The 24,943-nt window shown below is 46.4% G+C and overlaps 2 protein-coding genes across 7 annotated transcripts in view; one reads left to right on the forward strand and one right to left on the reverse strand.

The window, feature by feature from the left end:
* Positions 1–22,609, reverse strand: G6PC3 (glucose-6-phosphatase catalytic subunit 3). 6 transcript variants are annotated; one of them, XM_069952729.1, is made up of 7 exons: positions 22,506–22,609; positions 5,739–5,956; positions 3,007–3,107; positions 2,832–2,910; positions 2,611–2,729; positions 727–868; positions 1–497 (listed from the first exon to the last, which is right to left on the reverse strand). In XM_069952729.1, the coding sequence occupies exons 1-7, from the start codon at positions 22,584–22,586 to the stop codon at positions 137–139; spliced, it is 1,101 nt and encodes a 366-aa protein (XP_069808830.1). In that variant the 5' UTR covers positions 22,587–22,609; the 3' UTR covers positions 1–136. The 6 variants fall into 6 exon arrangements, with proteins under 6 accessions (XP_069808830.1, XP_069808832.1, XP_069808836.1 ...); XM_069952731.1 differs by lacking the exon at positions 22,506–22,609 and adding an exon at positions 22,307–22,404; XM_069952735.1 differs by lacking the exon at positions 22,506–22,609 and adding an exon at positions 12,949–12,994.
* LSM12 (LSM12 homolog) overlaps positions 20,488–24,943 on the forward strand; it is a 7,518-nt gene continuing 3,062 nt past the window's right edge. The window contains exon 1 of the mRNA XM_069952736.1: positions 20,488–20,714. Within this exon, the coding sequence (XP_069808837.1) occupies positions 20,594–20,714 (121 nt within the window). The 5' untranslated portion in view covers positions 20,488–20,593. The remainder of the gene's footprint in view (positions 20,715–24,943) is intronic.

The following is a 24,943-nucleotide window of genomic DNA, read 5'->3' on the forward strand; positions in this document are numbered from 1 at the left end:
TAGAGGATGGAAATTTCCTTTAGTAGAACTGAACTGATTCAACCTTCAAACAAGAACAAATGAAGGAAATTTAGGCACAAGTTTTTGGAACATCGTAAAATACAGATCATTTCCTGACCAGACGCTCAGGGTTACCTTAGTCTCTCTTCTGCCTAGTTCCTGAGTCCAGGCCCCTTACTAGATAGGGGGACAGAATGATGACAATGAGAGGAGAGATACAATGGCGCAGAAAGTTCAGCAGGTAGTAGAGCAGAGGGGGAGATATTGGAAGTGGGAGCTCTTGTTGGATCTTCAGGAAGAGAAGAGACAGTAGCAGACAGATGCTTCTTTCACGCCAACTTAGAGTGTCAGTGTGCAGTCTATGGAAAAGTGGGCAGTGCAGGGCAAATCCCAGCCCTAATGCGTTCCCTGCACTCCTGGTCACCGATGAGAAGGGTCTGGTCTCTGGTCGTATCCATTCTGTCTTTGTACACCATTTACTGGCCAGATGGATCGACCTAGCACCAGGGACCAAAAAAAAAAGGTCAGCAATGATACATATGATGTTATATGCTGTCCAATCATGGGAGCCTTAAATACTGTCATAGTATATGATCACTACATCCATACAGTGGGTTGGCCATTTAGGAAGGCTTTCATCAGAGTCAGAAATGTAATTTAATTTTATTCTATCATTTACAGGGAAATCAGTTATATATCTACTATATATGTAAAGGTTATACTCACCATGACAGATCCACTCCGAGTGCACTCATTCCCCAGTATACGAGAAGAGCCCCAAAGAGCAGACCCAGTGACGACAGTGCAAAAAAGCCAAAGCTACGGTTATAGGGAGCATATCGCTGTAGGATGAATCCTAAGAACACACCTAGGTGATAGACAAATGTCGTGTGATTAACTTTACATCATTTATTTAGTCCTCTATGGGTCCATTTACACAGAAAGATTATCTGCCAAAGATTTGAAGCCAAAGCCAGAAACAGACTATAAACAGAGATCAGGTCATAAAGGAAATCCTGAGTTTTTTCCCTCTTTTCAAATCCATTCCTGGCTTTGGCTTCAAATCTTTGGTAGATAATCTTTCTGTGTAAATGGATCCAGAGAGGACTAAATAAATATCACTTAAGCCCCTATTATACGGGGCGATCAGTTGGAGCGAGCGAGCGACAACCTGTCAAGTCATCACTCGCTTGCTCCTCGTTGCTTGCTCGCTGTCGTCGCTATTACACGCAACTTCATAGATTGTTCATAGTCATGTGGCCAAGACGTATCATGTTAGATCAGATCAAAACATATCATGTGCCAAAAGTTTTTCTTTTTCTTTTTTTAAAGAAACAGTGACCATTAAAATGGGTTTAAGAGGTGGATTCAATCTCACAGGATCAGTGGCAAGGTATTATAAAGAATATCTCTAAAGTATCAGCATGTGAATATCTAAATTTTGCCTACTACGTAGGGTCTATATGACTTCATTACTTCTCTCAAAGATGGCATTTGTGAGCGCTGATAGTTGCACCAGATCACAAGTGTCAAACCTGCAGCCCTCCAGCTGTTGCAAAATTACAATTCCCATCATACCAAGAGAGCAAAAGCCAAAGCTTTGGCTCTCCAGGCATGATGGGATTATAGTTTTGCAACAGCTGGAGGGCTGCAGGTTTGACACTTGTGACCTAGATGCACATCCCCTATGGCTGGACTCATCCATTCAATGTTGAAGTGTTGATGTTTGAGATATTATTGGGAGGTGGCTGTATATCTGATTGATCACATATGTTCAGCTATAGTTGATGAAATCCCATTGGTTTGCTTATTGGGATATGTATCAGCAATTACTGTAGCGGAGAGTGATTCTCAGGTTTCATATGGGAGAGAATTCCGAGTAGTTTATTATTTCCTTGTGGTTTTAGAGAGTGGCATTGTAAATGTAAAGACGTCTTCTTGTAGTTCACAGTGTTTCTAATATCTCATGGTGCTATTTTTTATTAATATTATTGCAGTAAATGATCAAGGAGGAGGAAACAGCATTTCCATTGACTCTAATAGAGACTTAGGTTGTGTCCACACTACTGCCATATTTTGACAGAAACCATGACAGCAGTGCTAGATCCGACACACGTCGGACGCCAACAGAATATGATGACCCCACTGACTTATAATGTTTCATCATTTTGGTGTAAAAAAAAACACCACGTGCTAACAGAACTAACAAACTAACTAGCTAACTAAGTGGAGAACAGTAGTGTGAACACACCCTTGTAGCCATAGGCCAGGGTAGGGAACCTTGGCCCTCCAGCTGCTGCAGCAAAACTACAAGTCCCATCATGCCTGGATAGCCAAAGCTTTAGCTTTGGCTGTCCAGGCATGATGGGAGTTGTAGTTTTGTAAGAGCTGGAGAGTTAAGGTTCCCTACCCCTGCCATAGGCTGTATCCATGTTTTCTCAGACTCTCTAGGGCTGCATCCAACTTCTTCAACCACCCGTATTCAAGTGCCGAACAACTGGACTTAAGCATGATCCAGTAGTGCTCATCTTTATTTGTTACCTCTAGGACCCAGTAAAGGAAGAGTAGAGATATAACTTGGTAAGATTCAACCTGCAATGCATCACTTACCTGTAAGGATCCCAGCGACAACCTGGTGAGGAAAGTGTGCTAGGATAAGGAGTCTGGAGACTGCAATCCCTGCCATCAGTAAACTGTAAAATACTAGTGGCAGAGTCCGGATCATGCCCCTGGATGAGAGACAAAAAACATCCTGCCAGTATCAATGCCATATTCTCATGTATAACATTATAGAAGGGGGTGTATATGACTGGCAAGCCAAGTTTTCTTACCTCTGTAACCGGTCGGTGCAGAACATTATTATGGGCCACAGGGCAGCTCCAGTGATCATGCAGTGTCCTGAGGGGCTTCCTGAGAACAGTGTTAAGGGTTAGTGTCAAATATTGAACCAATATAAACTATAAAATATGTGAAAAACAACCCAATACATGGTTTGTCTTCACTGACCGGGGCCTGTCTCACATGTAGATGGGAACTGCTTCAGATCATACACGTCATGTAGACCAGTTTCATGGACCCACCAGAATGGCCGCTCACCAAACAGAAACCTGCATATGGACAATAGGCAGAGTAAGTATAATAACATGCAGTGAATATAGTGCATTCAGATAATGTATTTATGTGCAGTAGAACATTAAAGCATTACTGTCTACTATCATTTGTACAAACATTTGACATGTTGTCCAGACGTGAAATATTTCTCTCTGAAAGAAGAAGGGCCCCCAACGATAGATAGAAAGCTGCCCACATAACATGGGGTCAATAAATGGAATGATAATAGGAACCATGTCATCCCTCTCCTGCTGTAAACACCTGGCATGGGGTGATCCATAAGCAAAGCAACAATAGCAAAAGCTACCTAAGACGGGGACACAAGTGTATAGGACAATGTTCAGAAGCCTCACAGAAAAAGAATGAGAATGCTGGCTATGCATGCACACTGCCTCTCTGTTCAGTCAAGTCACAAGCGACCTCTGTTTTCGGGATCAGTGGGGCCCCCAATAGTCAGACCCTCATGATCAGGTGACCAGCAGCTGAGCTGCAGTTACCACTGCACAGTGAACAGAGTCAACTGCTTCCGCCTTGTTCACTAGTTCACAATGTAGTGCAGATGTTGGCACCCCGCCGATCAGTGACTGATGACCTGTCCTGTGTTTAGCTGATCATGTCTAATTTGACGTCAAAAGTAAAGATGAGAGAATTTACAGTAGAAATGAAGTGACGTCCTTCGCTCCTATCTGCATTCTGCTCATCAGGCTGCGGGCTTTGAAGTCTGCTTCGCTCCATACTGCTCCTCCTCGGGTGCTGGAAAAAGATGGATCCAGTCCTAGGAAACTGGCACAGCACGGAGCAGAGCAGACTTCAAAGCCTGCAGCCATGAGCAGAATGCTGATGAGAACGAAGCGCTTTGCTTCGTTTCTCTGGTGAATTTGCTCATCTCTAGTGAAAACCCATTTAAATTAGAAAACATCCATCACGCCCTAGTGGTGATTTCACACATAGCGTTTATTCTTGAACCAAAGCCAGAGCCTCCTTCTTTTTTTTTTTTTTTTTTTGAATCAAAGGCAGATTCAATCCCAGTTTTTTGGCTCAAAAACCTGCAGTGGTGTTTTTCAAGAAAAAGCGCTAGGTGTGAACCAACCTAATAGAGGTGAACCAGTACATGAAATTGGGTCAATTCAACAGCCCATAAAACCCGGACTGGATGGGATATAAACACTCTATATGGTTTATGCAATATTTTGCATATTGGGACATCATGGTCCACTTAGTGGTGTAAACGTTACCACAACCCCATCTAACTTAGGGCCAGTTCACACTAAGGAATTGGCACCAAATCAGCTAGGAAAGTGTTCCGCGTGGAATCCACAAGAACACTTTCTGAGCAGAACAATTTGCACGGAATTTGTGAAGAAAGTGTTCCGCTCGGAATCACCTCTGGCGGAATTCAGCAAGAATACTTTCCACGCGGAAATGTGTGAGAAAACACAGACAAATGGTTGTCTTCTGAATTTAGCAGGGCAATTCTTGTGGCGGCAAGCGGATCCGCCACAGAACATTCTGTGTGGAAGTTCCGCAGTGTGAACTGCAGAGCGCAAATTCCAGAATTTTCAGCGCTGATTCAGCGTTGATTCCTCGTTGTAGACTGGCCCTTAGGACAGAATGTGAATATGCTGATTTTGCCTCGGGGAAGATGTGTTGGCTATACATTTCTATTGCAGCTGCCAATACAGAGTAAGGCTATGTTCACACTATGTGAACAACCGGCCGTTCCGTGACCCCGTGACTTAAGTACCGGCCGGGTGATGTTTCCGGCCGCGGAGCTCTGATGCAGGCGCATCAGTGCGCACCCGCATGAGAGCTTCCCATAGCCCACAGTGAAGCAAGCGGCCAGAGCCGCTTGCTTCATTGTGTGAACTGACATGTCAATTTTTTTCCGGCGCCGCACGGGATCCCAGCCGGTGCGCATACGATGTGTGTACACTCCGGCCGGGATCCCATTAAAAATAAAGCTATGTCCTACCCCGCAAAACTACGGCCGTAGTTCTGCGGCGAGAACTACGGCCGTAGTTTTACGTAGTGTGAACATAGCCTAAATGCGGCCCTTAAAATAAATAGCCATCCTTTTAATAAATAGATAGATAATGTATGCCAGAACATAAGCTGCTGCTTGTTAGAGCATAAAGGGGGGCCCCAGTAGAGACCACTCTATATGACATCTGTATGCTAAGAAAGGGCATGGAAAGGTGTTTTAAGGTGATTTTACCCTTTAATTTTTTGTATTGTAAATAATGCACCTTTTTCTTAGAAACCCAATAACCCTAGTGTATATTGACAGATTATATTATATACCTGTTTAGTTTTCTGGGCCAGTCATGGTGAACCTTAGCCCTCCAGCTGTTGCAAAACTACAATTCCCATTATAGCTGGACAGCCAAAGCTTTATCCAGGCATGATGGGAATGGTAGTTTTACAACAGCTGCACGGCCAAGGTTCTTCATCGCTGTTTTAGGGTATAGATTTTTAACCTGTAACTCTCTAGCTGTTGTAAAACAATTGCTCCCAGCATACCCAGACTGGCAATGTCTGCTGGGAGTTGTAGTTTTGCAAATGCTAGAGAGCCACAGGTTGGAGATCCCTGTTCTAAGCGATCACACTGGTTTATATGTATAACTCACCATTTAAAGACAAGATTGAGCCACTCGCAGATGATGCCCAGCCACAGGACGGTGACTCCCAGCTTGTACTGGAGAGCGTAGGCCAGGGGAAAGTAAAGAAGAGATATACATCCGGGATCGCCGAGGTAGGTCACCCACAGCCAGAAGTCCTCAGAGCCCTGGAGGTGTTCCTGTAGGTAACCAGCGAATGCCACGCCAGCTGTGTGCAAGCCATCCATCTACAATACAGGATATTAGGTAAGTGATACAGCGAAACAACAGAAAGAATACAAAGAAAACAACAAGAATACAGTGCTAGTCTAAACTGCTGTGCACCGCTATCTACAACTCTCCCCCTGACCTTCACTGTATAGACACATCTATTTCTATTAACACTGACAGAACTCTTGGGAGGTACGGCCTTTACCTCTGGGAAACACAGTTGGTGCCCAGAGTCTTACAGAGAATGAAAAAAAGGTTTGCAGATCAGCTCTCCTCCAGAAGAAGGAAAACTGTTTCTTTAGTGCCACCTACATGTAGCTACCCTGCAATACCCCCAACCCACTACAGAGCCTTAAAAATGACCTGCGTTATTTACACTACACTGTACACTGACCAGGGGCAGCGTTTTCACTAGACTATGGACTGTGGTGGGAGCAGCATTTACACTAGACTGTGCACTGATTGGCAGCAGTGTTTACAATAGACTGTGTACTAATCAATAGCAGTGTTTACAATAGACTGTGCACTGATCAATAGCAGTGTTTACAATAGACTGTACTAATCAATAGCAGTGTTTACAATAGACTGTGCACTGATCGGCGGCAGGGTTTACAATAGACTGTACACTGATTGGCGGCAGTGTTTACAATAGACTGTGCACTGATCGGCGGCAGGGTTTACAATAGACTGTACACTGATTGGCGGCAGTGTTTACAATAGACTGTGCACTGATCGGCGGCAGGGTTTACAATAGACTGTGCACTGATCGGCGGCAGTGTTTACAATAGACTGTGCACTGATCGGTGGCTGTGTTTACAATAGACTGTGCACTGATCGGTGGCAATGTTTACACAAGACTGTACACTGATCGGGGGCTGTGTTTACAAAAGACTGTGCACTGATCGGCGGCAGTTTTTACAATGGACTGTGCACTGATCGGCGGCAGTGTGTACAATAGACTGTGCACTGATCGGGGGCTGTGTTTACAATAGACTGTACACTGATTGGCGGCAGTGTTTACAATAGACTGTGTACTGATCGGGGGCTGTGTTTACAATAGACTGTGCAATGATCGTGGCAGTGTTTACACAAGACTGTACACTGATCGGTGGCTGTGTTTACAATAGACTGTGCACTGATCGGCGGCAGTGTTTACAATAGACTGTGCACTGATCGGTGGCAATGTTTACACTAGTCTGTGCACTAATCTCTGGCAGTGCGTACACTACATTGTGCACTGATCTGAGGCAGTTTATACACTTGACTGTGCACCGATTGGTGGCAGTGTGAACACTAAATTCTGCAATGATCTACGGCAGTGTTTACACCAGACTGTGCACTGATCAGCAGCAGTGTTTATATTCGTTTGTGCTTTCATCTGCGGCAGGGTTTTTACACTAGGCTGTGCACTGATCGGTGGCAGTGTTTACACTAAACTGTACACTGATCGGTGGCAGTGTTTACACAAGACTGTACACTGATCGGTGGCTGTGTTTACAATAGACTGTGCACTGATTGGTGGATGTGTTTACAATAGACTGTGAACTGATTGGTGGCTGTGTTTACAATAGACTGTGCACTGATCGGCGGCAGTGTGTACACTAGTCTGTGCACTGATCTCTGGCAGTGCGTACACTAAATTGTGCACTGATGTGAGGCAGTGTTTACACCAGACTGTGCAATGATCAGCGGCAGTGTTTACACCAGACTGTTCACTGATTGATGGCAGTGTTTACATTAGTTTGTGCTTTCATCTGCGGCAGGGTTTACACTAGGCTGTGCAATAGTTTTTTGCGCTAGGCTGTGCACTGATCTGCAGCAGTGTTTACACTAGACTGTGCACTGATCGGTGGCTGTGTTTACACTAGACTGTAAACTGATCTGCAGCAGTGTTTACACTAGACTGTACACTGATCGGTGGCTGTGTTTACACTAGACTGTACACTGATCTGCAGCAGTGTTTACACTAGACTGTACACTGATCGGTGGCTGTGTTTACACTAGAGCAGTGCTTCTCAAACTTTTTCTATTGGAGCCTCACCCAACAGACCAAGGCAATGCCTAGGCCTCACCAGATTGATCAAGAGGGTGCCTGGGGCTCACCATTTGTGGTGAAAGTCCATTTAAAAGTTTAAGATAATGCTAGGGCTGCCTTTCACCTTTCTCCCAAGCTCTATATGCTAATAAAGCAAGTATAAAATAAATTAATAATGTTACTAAAATGGAGGTTTTTGCAAATGTAAAAGGACTGTGCAGATTGTAGTTACTTTTGTGAAAGCTGGCTCCCCAGCTGGGCCTCACCAACAACTAGGGGCCGCCTCACTGGTGAGACCCGCCTCACAGTTTGAGAAGCACTGCACTAGACTGTGCACTGACTGGGAGCAGCATTTACACAATATTGACTGACAGCAGATTTATACTAAATTGTGCAATGTCCAAGCATTTACACTCGAATATGGACTTACCATGTGCAGTACTTACACTAAAGACTGTGCGATGACTACACCGACTAGCTGGAAGTCATAGAGGGTGGTAGGCTAGCTGAGCCATCTGTCCACTAACACATCTGCTGACACTACACACTCTTTTACAGCTGCCAGTTGTGCTGACACTACATTCATGATAATACAGGTACCGCTACATGACTGGGTCTCTTATGTTCAGGTACATGTTTCCAGACAACACAAATGACTATATTATGATTATTCGGCAGCACTGATGTGGTGGTGGTGGTGAGGAGTTGTAGACCCTTTAGCTTCAGGACCTAAAGTGCGATTCCCCCTGTTCATCAACTTGCCAGTTATCACCATTGTCACAAGAGAGGGACAGGAAAGAGAGGGACAGGATACTCAAAGCCAGTGTACCATCAGGTACATTCGCTTTAAGTTTCCCCATGGATAGAACGGTGCCGCCGTAGGGAAGCCGATGCCGCGGTCCTTTTTCTGAACCATGGCCCGGTTCCCATGTACAGCACCGTTCTATTCACGGGCAATGGCCTGGGGTGAAGCACTGGAGGCCGGCCCCCAGTGGGAGGGAACCCCCGCCCCTCTATGATGCGTCTCCATTAGAATCAATCAATCAGCCGATGTCAGCCCAGTTTAATGTTGTGTGTGCCAGTGGTTGATGGGAGACCAATGATGAACTGGAATGACAGTGAGGGATGCACAGAGAAGAACCCTGCATGGGAAGATCATCAGATTTGATAAATGTCGTGTAGAGATTCATTCTATTAATGGGGAACGTGGACGTCACATACCATCCAGGGGCGTAACTACCACTATAGCAGCCATAGCGGCTGCTATGGGGCCCACCGCATCAGGGGGCCCCATGGCCTGCTCCTGCAATACACTGGGCCCCCTGAGCCGTCATCATTTGCAGCACCGGGTGGCCCTGCTGGTCTCCTGGGTTTTGCAAATGTCCCTTTAGCTGCAAGAACTCCTGACCAGAGCTAGCAGTTATGTAGTTATGACTTCACTTGACGGTTTAGTGGTCAGTCGGGGGGGAAGGGGGGCCCAATCAAAAGTTTGCTATGGGGCCCAGCCATTTCTAGTTACGCCCCTGATACCATCCTAGGGTATCAGTGTCTACACAAACCATAAGAAGATGCTTATATGACATTGGGCTATAAGCCCCCCCATCAACCCACAGGTCTTTCATTAAAGTGTATTTGTTGCGATTTTTTTTATTTTTTATAAATCAACAGTGGTTGTAATTTAAGTTTTGCAATAAACTTTTTTTTTTTTTTTTCCAAAGCAATGTGTTAATACAGTAGCACAAAGTTTTAACTGTTTTGGAGCTCCTGGTATCATAATAAATTAGAATGCCTAGAATCCTATAAGCGGTCAAGAGTTCAGTCCGTGACATACAGTTCGCTTGCGAACCGTATATATCAAATACGCGTGCCTGCAGCCAGCAGCTTTGTGGAGCCAGCAGCTTTGCAGTGTCCCAGGAACTTTGACAGGCGGCCCCTATACAGTTTATACTGTCGGCATATGACTCAGGTATGGCCGACTTTAGTATAACGTATACGAGCCCCATAATATAAGTTATATGAGATATATTCCTTAGCCCCTTCGAACATATTTGGGATATCCTAGAACGGACTGTAATTCTAGGTCTGATGGCCTGGACTGACAGCTATCAGTTGCAGTCTTGTCATACACCCGCATGAAGAACGCTCGCCACCTTGCAGTACCTGATCCCCAATGTCTACAGGTGTGATCGCCAGACCAACCCGTTATTACGCAGGTGTTGCCTGTGTTCACCATCAACGGAAAAGTAAAGAAATAAAGTTACAGATTTCAAAATTTTAAGATGGAAAGATGCACATAAAAAAGTAATCCATTTTCACAGCCTTAAAGGAGTATTCCATCCAAACATAAGTTTTGATATGTTGCTGCCCATGGTGAGACTAACAATTCCTTCCATACTTGTCATTACCTAGTAAGGGTATATTCACACGGGCGGGCTCGCAGCGAGATTCTCGCTGCGAGCCCGGCAGGTCCTGGCAGTTCCCATACACTACATACTTGCTGCGGTCTAAACGACCGCAGCGAGTATGTAATTATACCGCCCTTAACCCCTTCTGCTCCCGCCCGGCTCCCCCGCTGTAAGCATACTTTACCTGTCCTTGCTGCACGGGTCCGGCGTCCTGCTCTCCCGTCCGGCCAATCAGTGGCTGCGGCTGGGCAACACACTAATTGGCCGGACGGGAGAGCAGGACGCCGGGACCCCGTGCAGCGAGGACAGGTAAAGTATGCTTACAGGGGGGGAGCCGGCCGGGAGCAGAAGGGGTTAAGGACGGCAGAATTACATACTCGCTGCGGTCGTTTAGACCGCAGCAAGTATGTAGTGTATGGGAACTGCCAGGACCTGCAGGGCTCGCAGCGAGAATCTCGCTGCGAGCCCGTTCGTGTGAATATACCCTAAGTCTCTTTCCCCCAGTTCCAAGCTGCTGCTTTCTGCTGAAAACACAAATAACTGTGTGAGAGCTTTTCTCTCCGTCTCCCCCTCCTCCCCTCTCCCTTCTGAGACGTCCTGGCAGGCTGTATCTGTGACTTTGTAGCATCTTTGTAACGCTGGGAGGGTTAAATCTAAGGTCAATGTGCTGATGAACTAAGTGATTACCCCTCCAGGCATGACAAAGTTGCTACAATGTTGCAGGTAGGAACTTGTGTACATCAGCCGTCTCAAAAGGGGGCGGGGAGGAGGGCGAGACAGAGAGAAAAGCTCAAACACTGATTTTTGTGTCTTCAGCGGAAAGCAGCAGCTCAGAAGTGGGGGAAGGAGACTGAATAGATAATAACAAGTATGGAAGGAATTGTTAGTCTCACCATGGGCAGCAACATATGAAAAGTCAAGTTTGAGCAGAATATCCCTTTATTTGGTTAAAAACACGACATCTTAACTGTTACAAGCGCATTACCACATGTCCCCACCTCACGCTACAGCCGGAGTATTATATAATATAACGTGTCAGACATGTTACGGCAATGATTAGATGACTAATGTCACTGTTTATAAGGGTTAACACTGCAGCTACCATGACACAAGCTGAGCCTGAGGAGGCCTTGTCAGAGATGGAGAACTGTAAGTCCCAGCATGCCCTGGCAGTGAATAGAGACAAATGCTGAGACTTGTAGTTCCTGAGCTGCTTCCTATAAGACAATAGTCCTTTATAAATAATCCCCCTCCATCTCTTAGCTGCAGACCTCTCCTGCCTTCGTCTCCTAGTAACAGCCCCGGCAGCACGTGACCACCCCTAGCCCCGCCCACCTACCGCTATCGCCCCAGCCGCGGGGTGAGACCGGCAGTTATTGCAGGCGTTTTGAATGAGTCTCCGGCATTCCTCCTACAAGATAATTGACACGTCACGGGCCCCGCCCATTCGATGACGTCACGCAGCTCGGTCCGCCTTGTCCTACACAAAGTCAAATACGCCTACAGCGCATGATTTAGTATGGTCACATGACCTGAAATGGCTACAGGGGGTGGGGCTTACTGTCACCTCAGCTGACTGCAAACAGCTCACAGCAGTGAATGTGTTATTAACCGCCTCATGACCTTGGTGCTTAAAGGGATTTTTTTAACCTTTGTTTCTAACTAGACTATAGAGTCTGGAACCCTGTGAAGTACTAATATTGGCCATATACATTAGGTTTCCCAACAATTCCCATCATGCCCTGAGGGTTGATGCTATTTTCATATTTAAAGGACCACTGATGACGTCATGACCATTTTTTTTGGGTGGAGCTATTTTCAGTCTGCTGTTTTCCTATGTATGTTTGGGTTGATTGCTAGAGCGTTTCTTATTCAATGTTTCTGGCAGTGGCCTAGCACCAACAGGTGGTAAGCTACACTGTAGGAGCACTGGCATGTATAGTCCCGTCACTGACGTCACATGACTGTCATGCCCATTCTGCAGTGTGGGGATGATTGACAGGCAGAAAGACCTGATAGTGACCTCTCTGCCTGTCAGTCATCCCCGCAGAGCACGCTGACAGGCAGAGAGCCATGACTAGTCACGGACGGCTCCTCGCCCAAATCACTAGTTGCCGCCTCTCAGTAGCTGTAAAGCAGACAAGGCGGGCAGCCGGAGCTGCACAATAGATCTGTACTGTGCAGCTGGGAACCATATTAGCACAATCATGCTGATTGGTTTCCTTTAACCCCTCACGGCCTGCTCAGGGTATTGGTACATAACAGTCCCAGCAGATTTGTGGCTGACGGACGGGGCGCTGTCACTGTGCCCATGTGATCAGGCAGTAGGATCTCTGCTCTAATACACATCCAGGACTGCCAGGCTTCATATTTACCACTAGGCACTGGCAATTCAATTATTAGTGCATCAGAGAATGATTTTTTTTTTGTACTTTCCACTATATTGAATGGCAGGTACTGACACACATGCCAGGGAGGGGGGTAAAGACAGTATCAGCATGAAACAAGTGCAGAGAAGCCCCCCCCCCCCCCCCTCCCCACACACACACACACACCAAACCACTTGTACCTTCGGATAGCTGCTTTAATCCAAGATCTGTCCTGGGGTCCGTTCGGCAGGTGATGCTGTTGTCCTAAAAAATAAATTGTTAACTTGCAGCCCTGTGTCAAATTGGCTGGCCTGAAGTGTCTGTGTCCTAGGTCTGCACCGCCTCTCCGTCTCACCTCCCCGCCCTCTTCACCATCAGGAATGCTCCAGGAAGGATTTCTTTTAATTATCACTTGTCTGGACACTGCACAGGTGCCTTAACCCCTTCATGTGCAGCTAGTTTGGGCCTTAATGACCAGGCTAATTTTTCAAAATCTGACCTGTCTCACTTTATGCTCTTATAGCTCAGTGATGCTTTAACGTATGCTAGCGATTCTGAGATTGTTTTTTCGTCACATATGGCACTTTATGTTAGTGGCAAAATTTGGTCACTACTTTGTGTGTTTTTTGTGAAAAACATCAAAATATAAAAAATTTTAAAAAATTAGCATTTTATGAACTTTGAAATTCTCTGCTTCTAAAAAAAGAACGTCGTAGCACATAAATTAGTTACTAAGTCACATTACCAATATGTCTTCTTTATTCTGGCATAATTTGGTAAACATATTTTACTTTTTTAGGGTGTTATGGGGCTTAGAAATTTATCAGCAAATTATCACATTTTCGTGAAAGTTTCCAAAACTGATTTTTTTAGGGACCAGTTCTTTTTTTAAATGGATTTAGAAGTCTGGTATCCTGAAAACCCCCATAAGTGACCCCATTTTGGAAACTACACACCTTAAAGAATTAATCTAGTGGTATAATGAGCATTTTAACCCTACAGGGGCTGGAGGAAAGTATTCACAATTAGGCAGTAAAAAAATGGAAAATTAAAATTTTCCAATAATATATACGTTTAGATTAAAGTTTCTCATTTTCAAAAGGAACATGAGAGAAAAAGCACCCCAAAATGTGTAATGCAGGTTCTCTTGAGTACAACGGTACCCCATATGTGGGCGTAAACCACTGTATGGGCACACAGCGGGGCTCAGAAGGGAAGGAGCGCCAATTAGCTTTTCCAATGCAAATTTTGCTGAAGAAGTTTCTGAGCGCCAGGTGCGTTTGCAGTGCCCCTGTAGTGTCAGCAGAGAGAAAAACCCCCATAAGTCACCCCATTTTGGAAAGTGCACCCCTCAAAGAATTCATCTTGGTGTGTGGTGACCATTTTGACCCCACAGGTATTATAGGAAAGTATTCAAAAGAAGACAGTAAAAATGAAAAACTCGAATTCTTCCAATAATATGTTCGTTTAGTTTGAAATGTCTCAATTTCAAGAGGAAAAAAGTACCCCAAAATTTGTAACGCAGGTTCTCCTGAGTACAATGGTACCCCATATGTGGGCGTAAACCACTGTATGGGCACACAGGAGGGCTCAGAAGGGAAGGAGCGCCAATTAGCTTTTTCAATGCAGATTTTGCTGCAGAAGTTTCCGAGCGACAGGTGCGTTTGCAGTGCCCCTGTAGTGCCATCAGAGTAAAATCTCGCCATAAGTCACCCCATTTTGGAAAGTGCACCCCTCAAAGTATTCATCTTGGTGTGTGGTGACCATTTTGACCCCACAGGTATTAGAGGAAAGTATTCAAAAGTAGACAGTAAAAATGAAAAACTCAAATTTTTCCAATATTATGTTCTTTTAGTTTGAAATTTCTCAATTTTATGAGGAACAAGAGGAAAAAAGTACCCCAAATTTGTAACGCAGGTTCTCCTAAGTGAAAAGGTACCTCATATGTCGGTATAAACTACTGTATGGGCACACAGCGGGGCTCAGAAGGAAAGGAGCGCCAATTAGCTTTTTCAATGCAGATTTTGCTGAAGAAGTTTCCGAGCGCCAGGTGCGTTTGCAGTGCCCCTGTAGTGTCCGCAGAGTAAAATCTCCCAATAAGTCACTCCATTTTGGAAAGTACACCCCTCAAAGAATTCATTTTGGGGTGTGGTGACCATTTTGACCCCACAGGTATTAGAGGAAAGTATTCAAAAGTAGACAGTAAAAATGAAAAACTCGAATTTTTCCAATAATATGTTCCTTTAGTTTGAAATTTCTCAATTTCACGAGGAATAGGAGAGAAATGTCACCCCAATATATGTAAAGCCGGGCTCAGAAGGGAAGGAGCGCCAATTTACTGGAGCAAAACCGCAGCTAGTAATGGTTATTAGAATAGCGCAGTTACTAAAATAAAAAAAAAAAAATGAGATTACAGGTAATGTGGGGTGGTTACGGACAGCCTGGGGTGGTTATGGGCAACCTGAGGTGCTTACAGGTAATCTGGGGTGGTTACGGCAACGTGGGGTGGTTACAGGCAACGTGGGCTGGTTACGGGCAACGTGGGCTGGTTACGGGCAACCTGCTGTGCTTACAGACAATCTGGGGTGGATACGGGCAACGTGGTGTGGTTACGGGCAATGTGGGGTGGTTACGGATAAACTGATAGGCAGTCTGGGGTGGGTACCTGTAATCTGGCATGGGCACCGCAATCTGGAGGGGGTCATTGGCAATTTGGGGTGGTCAGAGGCGCCGTGGCGTGGTCAGAGGCGACGTGTGGTGGTCAGAGGCGATGTGTGGTGGTCAGAGGCAACGTGTGGTGGTCAGAGGCGACGTGGCGTGGTCAGAGGCCGACTTGGGCTGTGGGGGGACATCACTTTTTATCCCCTGTCACCAATCATTCATGGTGACGGGATAAAAAGTGTCGGGAGCACATGGTACAAGCGATCAGCGGTATATAGTATATACCGCTGATCGCTTGTACCGGGACCCCACAGGGGGGTCCCGATGACTGCTCCATGCTCTCCGCTACCTCCGGTGGCGGAGAGCATGGGGCTTTCATTCATTTTAACTTTTCCATCGCTGTAAACAGACATTAGTCGGTTCACAGCGATGGCGGCGGCCATCTTGGAAATGATGGCCGCCGGGGGAGGGGGGTTAGTGATCGCCCTATTAGGGGGGCTGATCTGAGGTCTGGGGGACACTAATTTCATCTCCCCCCGCCGTAGATTCACGGCGGGGGGAGATGAAAGGCGGCGGCGGCACCGGTAATCCCCTTTACCGACGGCCGCCGCTATAACGTGAATAGCGGCGATCGTCGGTTGGGGGGGGGGGGGCGGGACGGACCCCACACACTGCCCCAACCCCTTAGCTACCTCCGGTAGCTGGGGGGGTGGGGTGGGGGCCGTCCCGGCCCCGCAGCCTTATTCTCTGCCATCCCCGTAAAAAGCTGATGGCAGCAGAATAAGGACCCTTAGTGACCGCCGTAAAAAGCCGTATCTGCGGTCACTAAGGGGTTAAACATACAGCACATGTGCAGTGTTCAGTCAGGTGATGAATAGGAGTAATCGTGGCTGGGGAATTCCGAATGGTGAAGAGGGCGGGGAGGAGGGATGGAAAGGCAGTGCAGGCCTAGAGCATGGGTACTGTAGGCCACGCCAATTTGACACAGGGCTGCAAGTTTAAAAGCTGTTTTTTAGGACAATACCTGCAGCTGGAAGGAAGTGGCCATATTTTTGTAGCGCTGGATAACCCCTTTAACGTACCCTTGATTCCAGAGCACTGTACATAAGATCAATACTGTAAATAAGGGGCAATCTGCCTTTTATGATGCGTTTACACAGAGCGATAATTTGCCCAATAGAACGATTAACAATTTTCAAGTAACAATGTATTTTTTATAACAATCAGCGTTTAGACTAAACGATATATATCATTTGGAAAAATTGTTATTGCAGCCCTTGCCCAAACAGTTTACATTACCTGTCCACTTTCCCAGTGTTCTCCTGCGCTCTGCTACCTCCTTGGTCCCGTTTTAGAACGGCCTGTCTGAGGACCAGGACCACCGTGGCCGGTGATTGGATGAGCAGCCTGTCAGCTCAGACAGGCCGCTCTGAAGCTGCAGCACATGGAATCGGGGAGGAGGCAGAGTGCAGGAGGAGACCAGGAACATGGACAAGTAATATAAATTGTTTGTTGAATCGTCAGCGGACAATGATTTTAGGTCAAGGCCTAATGAAATGATAAGCCGATGATCATTTCTTCGGCTAATCTTTTTCTCTATTACACGGAGTGATAATCGGACGAAAGACACCATACACAGGAAGTCCCAGTCCTGCACGCTGACAGACATGGCTTATGGTGCGTTTACACCTAACGACTATCGTGCGAAATTGCGCGATAACGATCGAATTCGAACTATAATCGTACGTGTAAACGCAGCGAACGATGAAACGACGAACGAGAAATCGTTCATTTTGATCTTTCAACATGTTATCAAATAGTCGTTCGTCATTCGCAAAAAATTCGCAGATCGTTCCGTGTGAACAGTCGTTCGCCGATTTAACCAATGTGCGAGATAGGCTTAAGCGATCGCAAAACGATTTTCCGTACGATATATCGTACCGTCTAAACCCTGATCATTATGAAAAAAAAATCGTTACTCCGACATCGTTAATCGTACGATCGGGCCAATTATCGTTTCGTGTAAACGCACCATTAGTATTAACAAGCAGGACAAGTCTTCACTGCACATGTGTACAGCTGCTGCACATCCACATTCACTAGCAGATAATTCTGGGGGTGCTTGTATTGTATGGTCAGCTCTCCTGTCACACAGCACCAAACCTTCTATAACCACATAGTGACATTATACTGACTGAATTGTAGCATAACAAAGAGCATTGTCTCCTGGAAAGCTGCTTAACTGATAATATAATTAGCACAATGTAATAATATAATTAGTCTAATTGCCCTCAGCTGATATACAGCCAGCATGATGAACAGGTGTCTTTCCTTGTGTTAGTGCACAAAGGACTGGGACTTATGCTGCATTTACACGAAACGATAATCGTACGATTAACGATGTCGGACTAACATTTTTTTATATTCATAACGATCAGCGTTTAGACTGTATGATATATCGTACGGAAAATTTGTTTTGCAATCGCCTAAGCCTCTCTCACACATTGGCTAAATCGGCGAACGACTGTTCACATGGAACGATCTGTGAATTTTGCGAACGATCAACGATGATTTCAGAACATGTTCAAAGATCAAAATGAACAATTTCTCGCTCGCCGTTTGATCGTTCGCTGCGTTTACACATATGATTATCGTTCGAATTCGATCGCTATCGTGCAAGTTTGCACGATAATCGTTACGTGTAAACACAGCATTATAGTGTTCAATCTCCTTTTTTTTAAGCAAGAAAAGGCCAGATATGAGGGAGCATGGACCACAGTTTGGCCGCATGTTGATGTAAATATAGAAAAACTTCTTACAATCACAACTACGATTGATTTAAAAATGCGGAGCTGGGAACTTTATAAAGTGGAGGTGGTCAGGGTCTGATCTGTGGTGAGAATGAATCGAAAGCAAAGGTGAACCAAAGGCAATGGAATTGTGGAACAGGGGACAGAGAGCAGTCATTGACTGTGATTGACAGGTTAGACAGTGTTCAGACAAGTGATGAATAGGAGAAATCCTGCCTGGGGTATTTCAAATGATGAAGAGGGCAGGGAGAAGGGATGGATAGGCAGTGCAAGCCTAGGGCACACTAAGGGCCCTATTACACCAACAGATTATCTGACAGATTTTTTCGAGCCAAAGCCAGGAATGGATTATAAATAGAGAAAGATAATAAAGGAAGATTTTTCCTCTTTTTAAACTCACTCCTGGCTTTGGTTTACAAAAATCTGTCAGATAATATTTTGGTGTAATAGGGCCCCTATGTGTGAGATAGGCTTAAACGATCGCATAGCGAATTTTCCGTACGATGTTTCGTTCCGTCTAAACACTGATCTTTATAAAAAAAACATTGTTCATTCAAAATCGTTAATCGTGCGATCGGGCAAATTATCGCATCGTGTAAAAGTACCATAAGACCTACTCTAAAAGAAGCCCTAGTTATAGTCAGCTGACCACATTCCTGACACTGGTGGCTGATCATACGCCCCCACCTGCTCAACACAAGCTGCAGGGAGGCATAAAGTATGGGGACTACCTGCAGAGTGGGAATGTATACACTATGGGGGAATAACTACAGAGGTGGAGGGAGGTATACAGTATGGAGGGCATTACAGCAGAGGGGGGGATTTATACAGTATGGGAGAAGAACTACATGGAGGGGGGGAGTGGGTAAACAATATGGGGGCCTCACTGCACAGTAGAATGTATACAGTACGGGAGACGAACTGTGGGGGAGGCTTACTGCACAGGGGGGATGAATACAGTATGGGGGAAGAACTACGGAGAGGGAGGTATACAGTATGGGGACTACCTGCAGGGGGTGTGTGTGTGTGTGTGTGTGTGTATACAGTATGGGGGGAAGAGTTGCAGAGGGAGGGGGGTGCATAATACAGTATGGGGACTTATGTATACAGTATTTTGAAACAACTACAGAGGTGGGAAGGTATACGGTTGTATACTATATGGAGGAAGAACTAGAGAGGGGAGAGGGAGGTATACAGTATGGGGGACTACCTGCAAGGGGCGGTGTATACAGTATGGGGGAGAACAGCTGCGGGGAGGGGGGATATTACAGTATAGGGCTTATGTATATAGTATTGGGGAACAACTACAGAGGGGGAGGGAGGTATGGGGACTGTATAGAGGGGAATGTATACTATATGACCACCTGTGACTGCAGCCACGTAGGATGAGGGCCATCGATTGGACCTTTTCTATTGGACATTTTGGCCATGCCATAGGCAGACGAACCCTCAAAATGGCAAATAACAGTAGTGTAAGGGGGGGAGGGGGGATTCAAGAAAGCAGCGGGAGGGTTGGTGGGAAATAATGGTATTAGGGTAGGATCAGGCACAGATTCTTTCTAGTTCGAGCTGTGATCTTAACTAGTTCACCAGCACCAGTAGAACCATCTCGACAGAGGTCCCTGTAGCGTCCCATGTAGCCATAGTGTTAGACTCCTGAGTGGTCCACCTAGCAATGCCATACCATGTCCGTATCCCTTGTATCACCATGTATATACTATTCAGGGGTCTGGGAAAGCTGAGTGACAGTGCTATCTGCATGCAATATGAGCCTAATGTGCATAACCACCATGAGCTCTGTATGTATATTATAGATATCTTGGTATTATGGAGACCTAAGCCTATAGATGTAGCTATAACCTACAGACGCATCGACCATGTGATACTAAGGGGGATAATTAGTATTAAATGCAATAATCAGTTACTATGGCAACAACCAGCCCCCCTCCAACCAATAGGCTTGGTGAAGACCCCTCATATTACGCAGAGGGGCACGTCCAAAATCCCTTCCCATCTAGCACAAACGTTCCTCCACACGTGTTCGCTCTCAATAAAGTTTATTGAAATCTTGCCCTCTTTCAAAATGGCGCAATCAACCGTTAGCGCGGAAGTCAGAGTCGACTACAAAAGACAACGTTCCTAACAAGGGAAACAGGTGGTCTGCTTCTACGTCACCAAGGCCGCTGCCTACATAAGCAAACGGTGACCAGTGCCGCTTCCAAGATGGCGACGACGACTTCCGGGGAGAGAGGCGTGGCCACGCCGCGTCACCAAGGTAATTTCCCGGCGGCCCCCGCGCCTGACGCTGGCTTTTAAGGTTGCGCGCTGAGGTCGGGGCGGTAAAGCACGTCACGCACAGGCCGGCAGGAGGAAGATGGCGGCTCCGGGGGAATACTTCAGCGTCGGCTCCCAGGTTTCGTGCCGGACCTGCCAGGAGACGCGATTACAGGGCGAGGTGGTGGCGTTCGACTACCAGAGCAAGATGTTGGCGCTCAGTATCCTTACATACACGGAGGGGCCTGCAGGGAGGGGGAGGCTGGGGGAGGGGGGCAGCACACACCAAGGTGCTGCCTGTGGGAGAGCTGACAGCGTGCAGCCAGCAGGTGGAGGCACAGGGCGGGGTGGCGGCGCTCCATCCATGCTGCTCCCAGCCCAGAGGAGCCCACTGGATGGCCGCCATGGTGTACAGGCCGGTGCCAGCTGGGAGGGGGAAGCCTCTGCCATCTTGGTGCCACTGCACGCTGCTCTAGTAGTGGCTGCCCTGTGTATCGTCTATATGTAGTGTCTGTAGGGGTACCCTGTGCTGTATCTGTAACATTACTGATGGGGATGGCACTGTGTATTGTGGGTTACCATGCTGTATCTGTAACATTACTGATGGGGATGGCACTGTGTATTGTGGGTTACCATGCTGTATCTGTAACATTACTGATGGGGATGGTATTGTGGGTTACCATGCTGTATCTCAGATGGAGGGGTTGTGATGGTGGTGTTGATTACACCATTCTGTATCACTTAAGGTGATGGCGGTGTGTATGTCCTGTGTATTGTGGGGTTACCCCATGCTGTATTACTGATGGCAGTGTGTACATCCTGTGTATTGTGGGGTTACCCAATGCTGTATCACTGATGGTGATGGCAGTGTGTAGTGTGGGTGGTGTTACTCCATGCTGTATCACAGATGGAGGGACTGTGATGGCAGTGTGTACATCCTGTGTATTGTGGGGTTACCCAATGCTGTATCACTGATGGTGATGGCAGTGTGTAGTGTGGGTGGTGTTACTCCATGCTGTATCACAGATGGAGGGACTGTGATGGCAGTGTGTACATCCTGTGTATTGTGGGGTTACCCAATGCTGTATCACTGATGGTGATGGCAGTGTGTAGTGTGGGTGGTGTTACTCCATGCTGTATCACTGATGGATGGGCTGTGATGGCGGTGTGTACATCCTGTGTATTGCAGTGTCGGTGGGGTTACCCCATGCTGTATCACAGATGGAGGGACTGTGATGGCAGTGTGTACATCCTGTGTATTGTGGGGTTACCCAATGCTGTATCACTGATGGTGATGGCAGTGTGTAGTGTGGGTGGTGTTACTCCATGCTGTATCACTGATGGATGGGCTGTGATGGCAGTGTGTACATCCTGTGTATTGTGGGGTTACTCCATGCTGTATCACTGATGGATGGGCTGTGATGGCAGTGTGTACATCCTGTGTACATGCTGTGTATTGTGGGGTTACCCTATGCTGTATCACAGATGGATGGGCTGTGATGGCGGTGTGTACATCCTGTGTATTGCAGTATTGGTGGGGTTACCCCATGCTGTATCACAGATGGAGGGACTGTGATGGCAGTGTGTACATCCTGTGTATTGTGGGGTTACCCCATGCTGTATCACAGATGGAGGGGCTGTGATGGCAGTGTGTACATCCTGTGTATTGCAGTGTCGGTGGGGTTACCCTATGCTGTATCACAGATGGAGGGGCTGTGATGGCAGTGTGTACATCCTGTGGATGGGGTTACTCCATGCTGTATCACTGATGGATGGGCTATGATGGCGGTGTGTACATGCTGTGTATAGCTACCTGTGCACACATGACTTTGGCTAATATATGAAGCGAAGGCCCTTGGTGCTAAGTTTGGGTTCACATGTTGTAGTAACCATTGCGTTTCCTGGTGCCAGGCTGAGGGGGTTGATTTTTATTGAGATTCTCCTGTTTGCCGGTTGGCGTCAGTTACTGTTGGCGGGTGCCTGTAACTGCCCTGGCCCTTAGGTTTACCCACCAATAGTCTTGTATCCATAAGAGGGTTGGGGATATGTATGTGACTGAAGGGATACCACTGGTCATCATCCTGCATCCACATAACCGGTGAGACTGGTACTGGAGTCCCATGCCCCACATGTGAATCAAGTAGACATGTGCACCCACCTGTATGGGCAGGATGATAGCACAGTACAATGCTCTATCTGTATCTACTCCACATAGTAGCTGACTGCTGCCTTATTTACTTGGCACTATGGAGCCCCTATGATCTTATATGATCTTTAGGGGATTCCTAGATGTGTCCCCATTAGTTATAAGCACATCCCTCTATCCTGTGCATACATGAATGTTAATCGGTGAGTCCCTTTAAGTGTCTGGTGTTGAGGTGCAGTCTTCACTTAAGGAATCATGTACAGGTGTGGATTGTTTCAAGGATAAAAGCCGCCATGTTTTGCTCATCCTGTGCAGCCCCTCTAAGCTGTATGATCAGGGGCACTATTGCTCATACAGTGCTCCCAGACTTCCATTAGAAGTAATAGATGCCAGTTACCTTTAATGTTGTCATGTTTCTTTTGCTGACATTAGTGACCGCAGGTAAAAGCTTAATTGTGGGGTCTTAATGTTCCCTTCCCCCCAACCTTGGGGATACACTGAGGTCATGTGAATTTCCCACATTTATAGCCTGAAGCTATAGTCTATAGTAATGTAAATTTGTGTTGTGGGTTCTCTGTATGTTAATGGAGTTCTTGGAAAAGTCTATGAAAGGGTCTATATATATGTTAAGAGTATCTCTAGGGTGTGCCATCAACTTGTGTCTGGAGGTCCCCATCAGTCCTGGTCCCCCACTGTGCAGGGACTTGCCAGACAACTCTGTAAGTGAATGCGGCTGGCTTGCTTCCTGCACAGCTGGGTGGCTGGAGGTGTTGCTGTGCGGGGGATAACACTAAGGCTGCTGCACATGGTCTGCATATATGCTGTGTAGACCATCCATAGTGGATTCAGAATCAGCCGTATGATTGAGAACTTAGAAATCTTACACCCTGCAGATAAAAGCCGCATAGAAACTGTGGCAGGCTTTACAGATAAGATGTCAATGGGAAAGTAAATAGTCACTTTGGATGTCTGATAGTTTGTATGTTATGGCGCATCAAGTCCACAACAGGTCTAGACTTAAGAACAGCCTCTCATGATTGTTGGGGTACCAGAGGTTGGCTGATCAGAGCTATTCCCTAACTTGGGGCGCTCCAGCTGTTGCTAAACAACGATCATGCGGAGGCTGTGAGGCCTGATGGGAGTTGGGGTTTTGCAAGTACTAGAGAGCCACAAGTTGTGTTGGGGGGCAGTTTTCATGGCTCTTCAGCTCCCATCATGCCCAAGTTGGCATCATGGGAGTTGTAGTTCGGGGTTCTGGATTAGAGAGCTGGTATCTTAGTGATGGAATACCCACAAATTATACTGTACCTCTACTCCAGGGCTGCACCTGACTTATGGCCCTCCTGCATAAAACTACAGCTGAACTCCCATCATGCCCTGACAGCTGAAGGACAGTGTTGCTGTAACTGAACAAGGGATGATGGGAGTTGTAGTTCAAAAACAGCTGTAAGAACACTGGCATAGAGGGGTTGTATAACCTAGGGTTTGCTATTATAATAGAGGGCATAACATTAGGGCCCTATTACATGGAGCTATAATAGGCCTGATTTGGTCAATTATCACTCCGTGTGCTAGAGACAATGATCAGCCGATAAAGCAATCATTGGCTGATCGTTTCTTTAGGTCCAGACTAGAGATGAGCGAACAATCTGCATTTGATTAGCTGGGGCTGCTGAACTTGGATAAAGCTCTAAGGTTGTCTGGAAAACATGGATACAGCCAATGACTATATCCATGATTTCCACATAGTCTTAGGGCTTTATCCAACTTCAGCAGCCACCGCTAATGAAATGCCGAAAGTTCGGATGGACTCGAGCATGCTCGAGGTTCGCTCATCTCTAGTCCAGACCTAAATTTCCTTCCCGCCAACCGTGCATTGCTATGTGAAATAGTGATGGCGGCAGACGGCTGAGGATTGAACAATGGGGTAATATATTACCTGTCCACATTCTGTTATCCAGCGCTCTGAGCTGACTGGCCGCTTAGCCAATCACTGGCCAATGTGGTGACCATGCAAGCCCTTGATAAACTATTAGGCTGTATAATAGGATCCTTAGTCTATAAGAGGTTTGGTTGACATGGATGGGGCTGAATCTAAAATATGTGGAGTGAAGGATTGCAGGGGTCTCTGGTGTAATCCATAGGCTGCCCATAGGAGCAGACGAAGAGTCTGAGGTCTTTGAATGAGACAATGGGGGAGATTTATCAAACATGGTGTAAAGTGAAACTTACTTGCCCCTAGCAACCAATCAGATTCCACCTTTCATTTTCCAAATAGTCTGAGGAATGAAAGGTGGAATCTGA

Source organism: Dendropsophus ebraccatus, chromosome 14, assembly GCF_027789765.1.
Source record: "Dendropsophus ebraccatus isolate aDenEbr1 chromosome 14, aDenEbr1.pat, whole genome shotgun sequence".
Lineage (NCBI taxonomy): Eukaryota > Metazoa > Chordata > Amphibia > Anura > Hylidae > Dendropsophus > Dendropsophus ebraccatus.

What these genes read in the sequence shown, in the direction of transcription:
- G6PC3 (XM_069952729.1), bottom strand. Translation starts at nt 22,586, where the DNA reads ATGTGGATGCAGGATGATGACCAGTGGTATCCCTTCAGTCACATACAT. An exon ending in CTCAATCTTGTCTTTAAATG is followed by an intron (nt 3,108 to 5,738) that starts GTGAGTTATACA and finishes GTCCATATGCAG; the next exon opens with GTTTCTGTTTGGTGAGCGGC. An exon ending in TGTCGCTGGGATCCTTACAG is followed by an intron (nt 869 to 2,610) that starts GTAAGTGATGCA and finishes TCTATCACCTAG; the next exon opens with GTGTGTTCTTAGGATTCATC.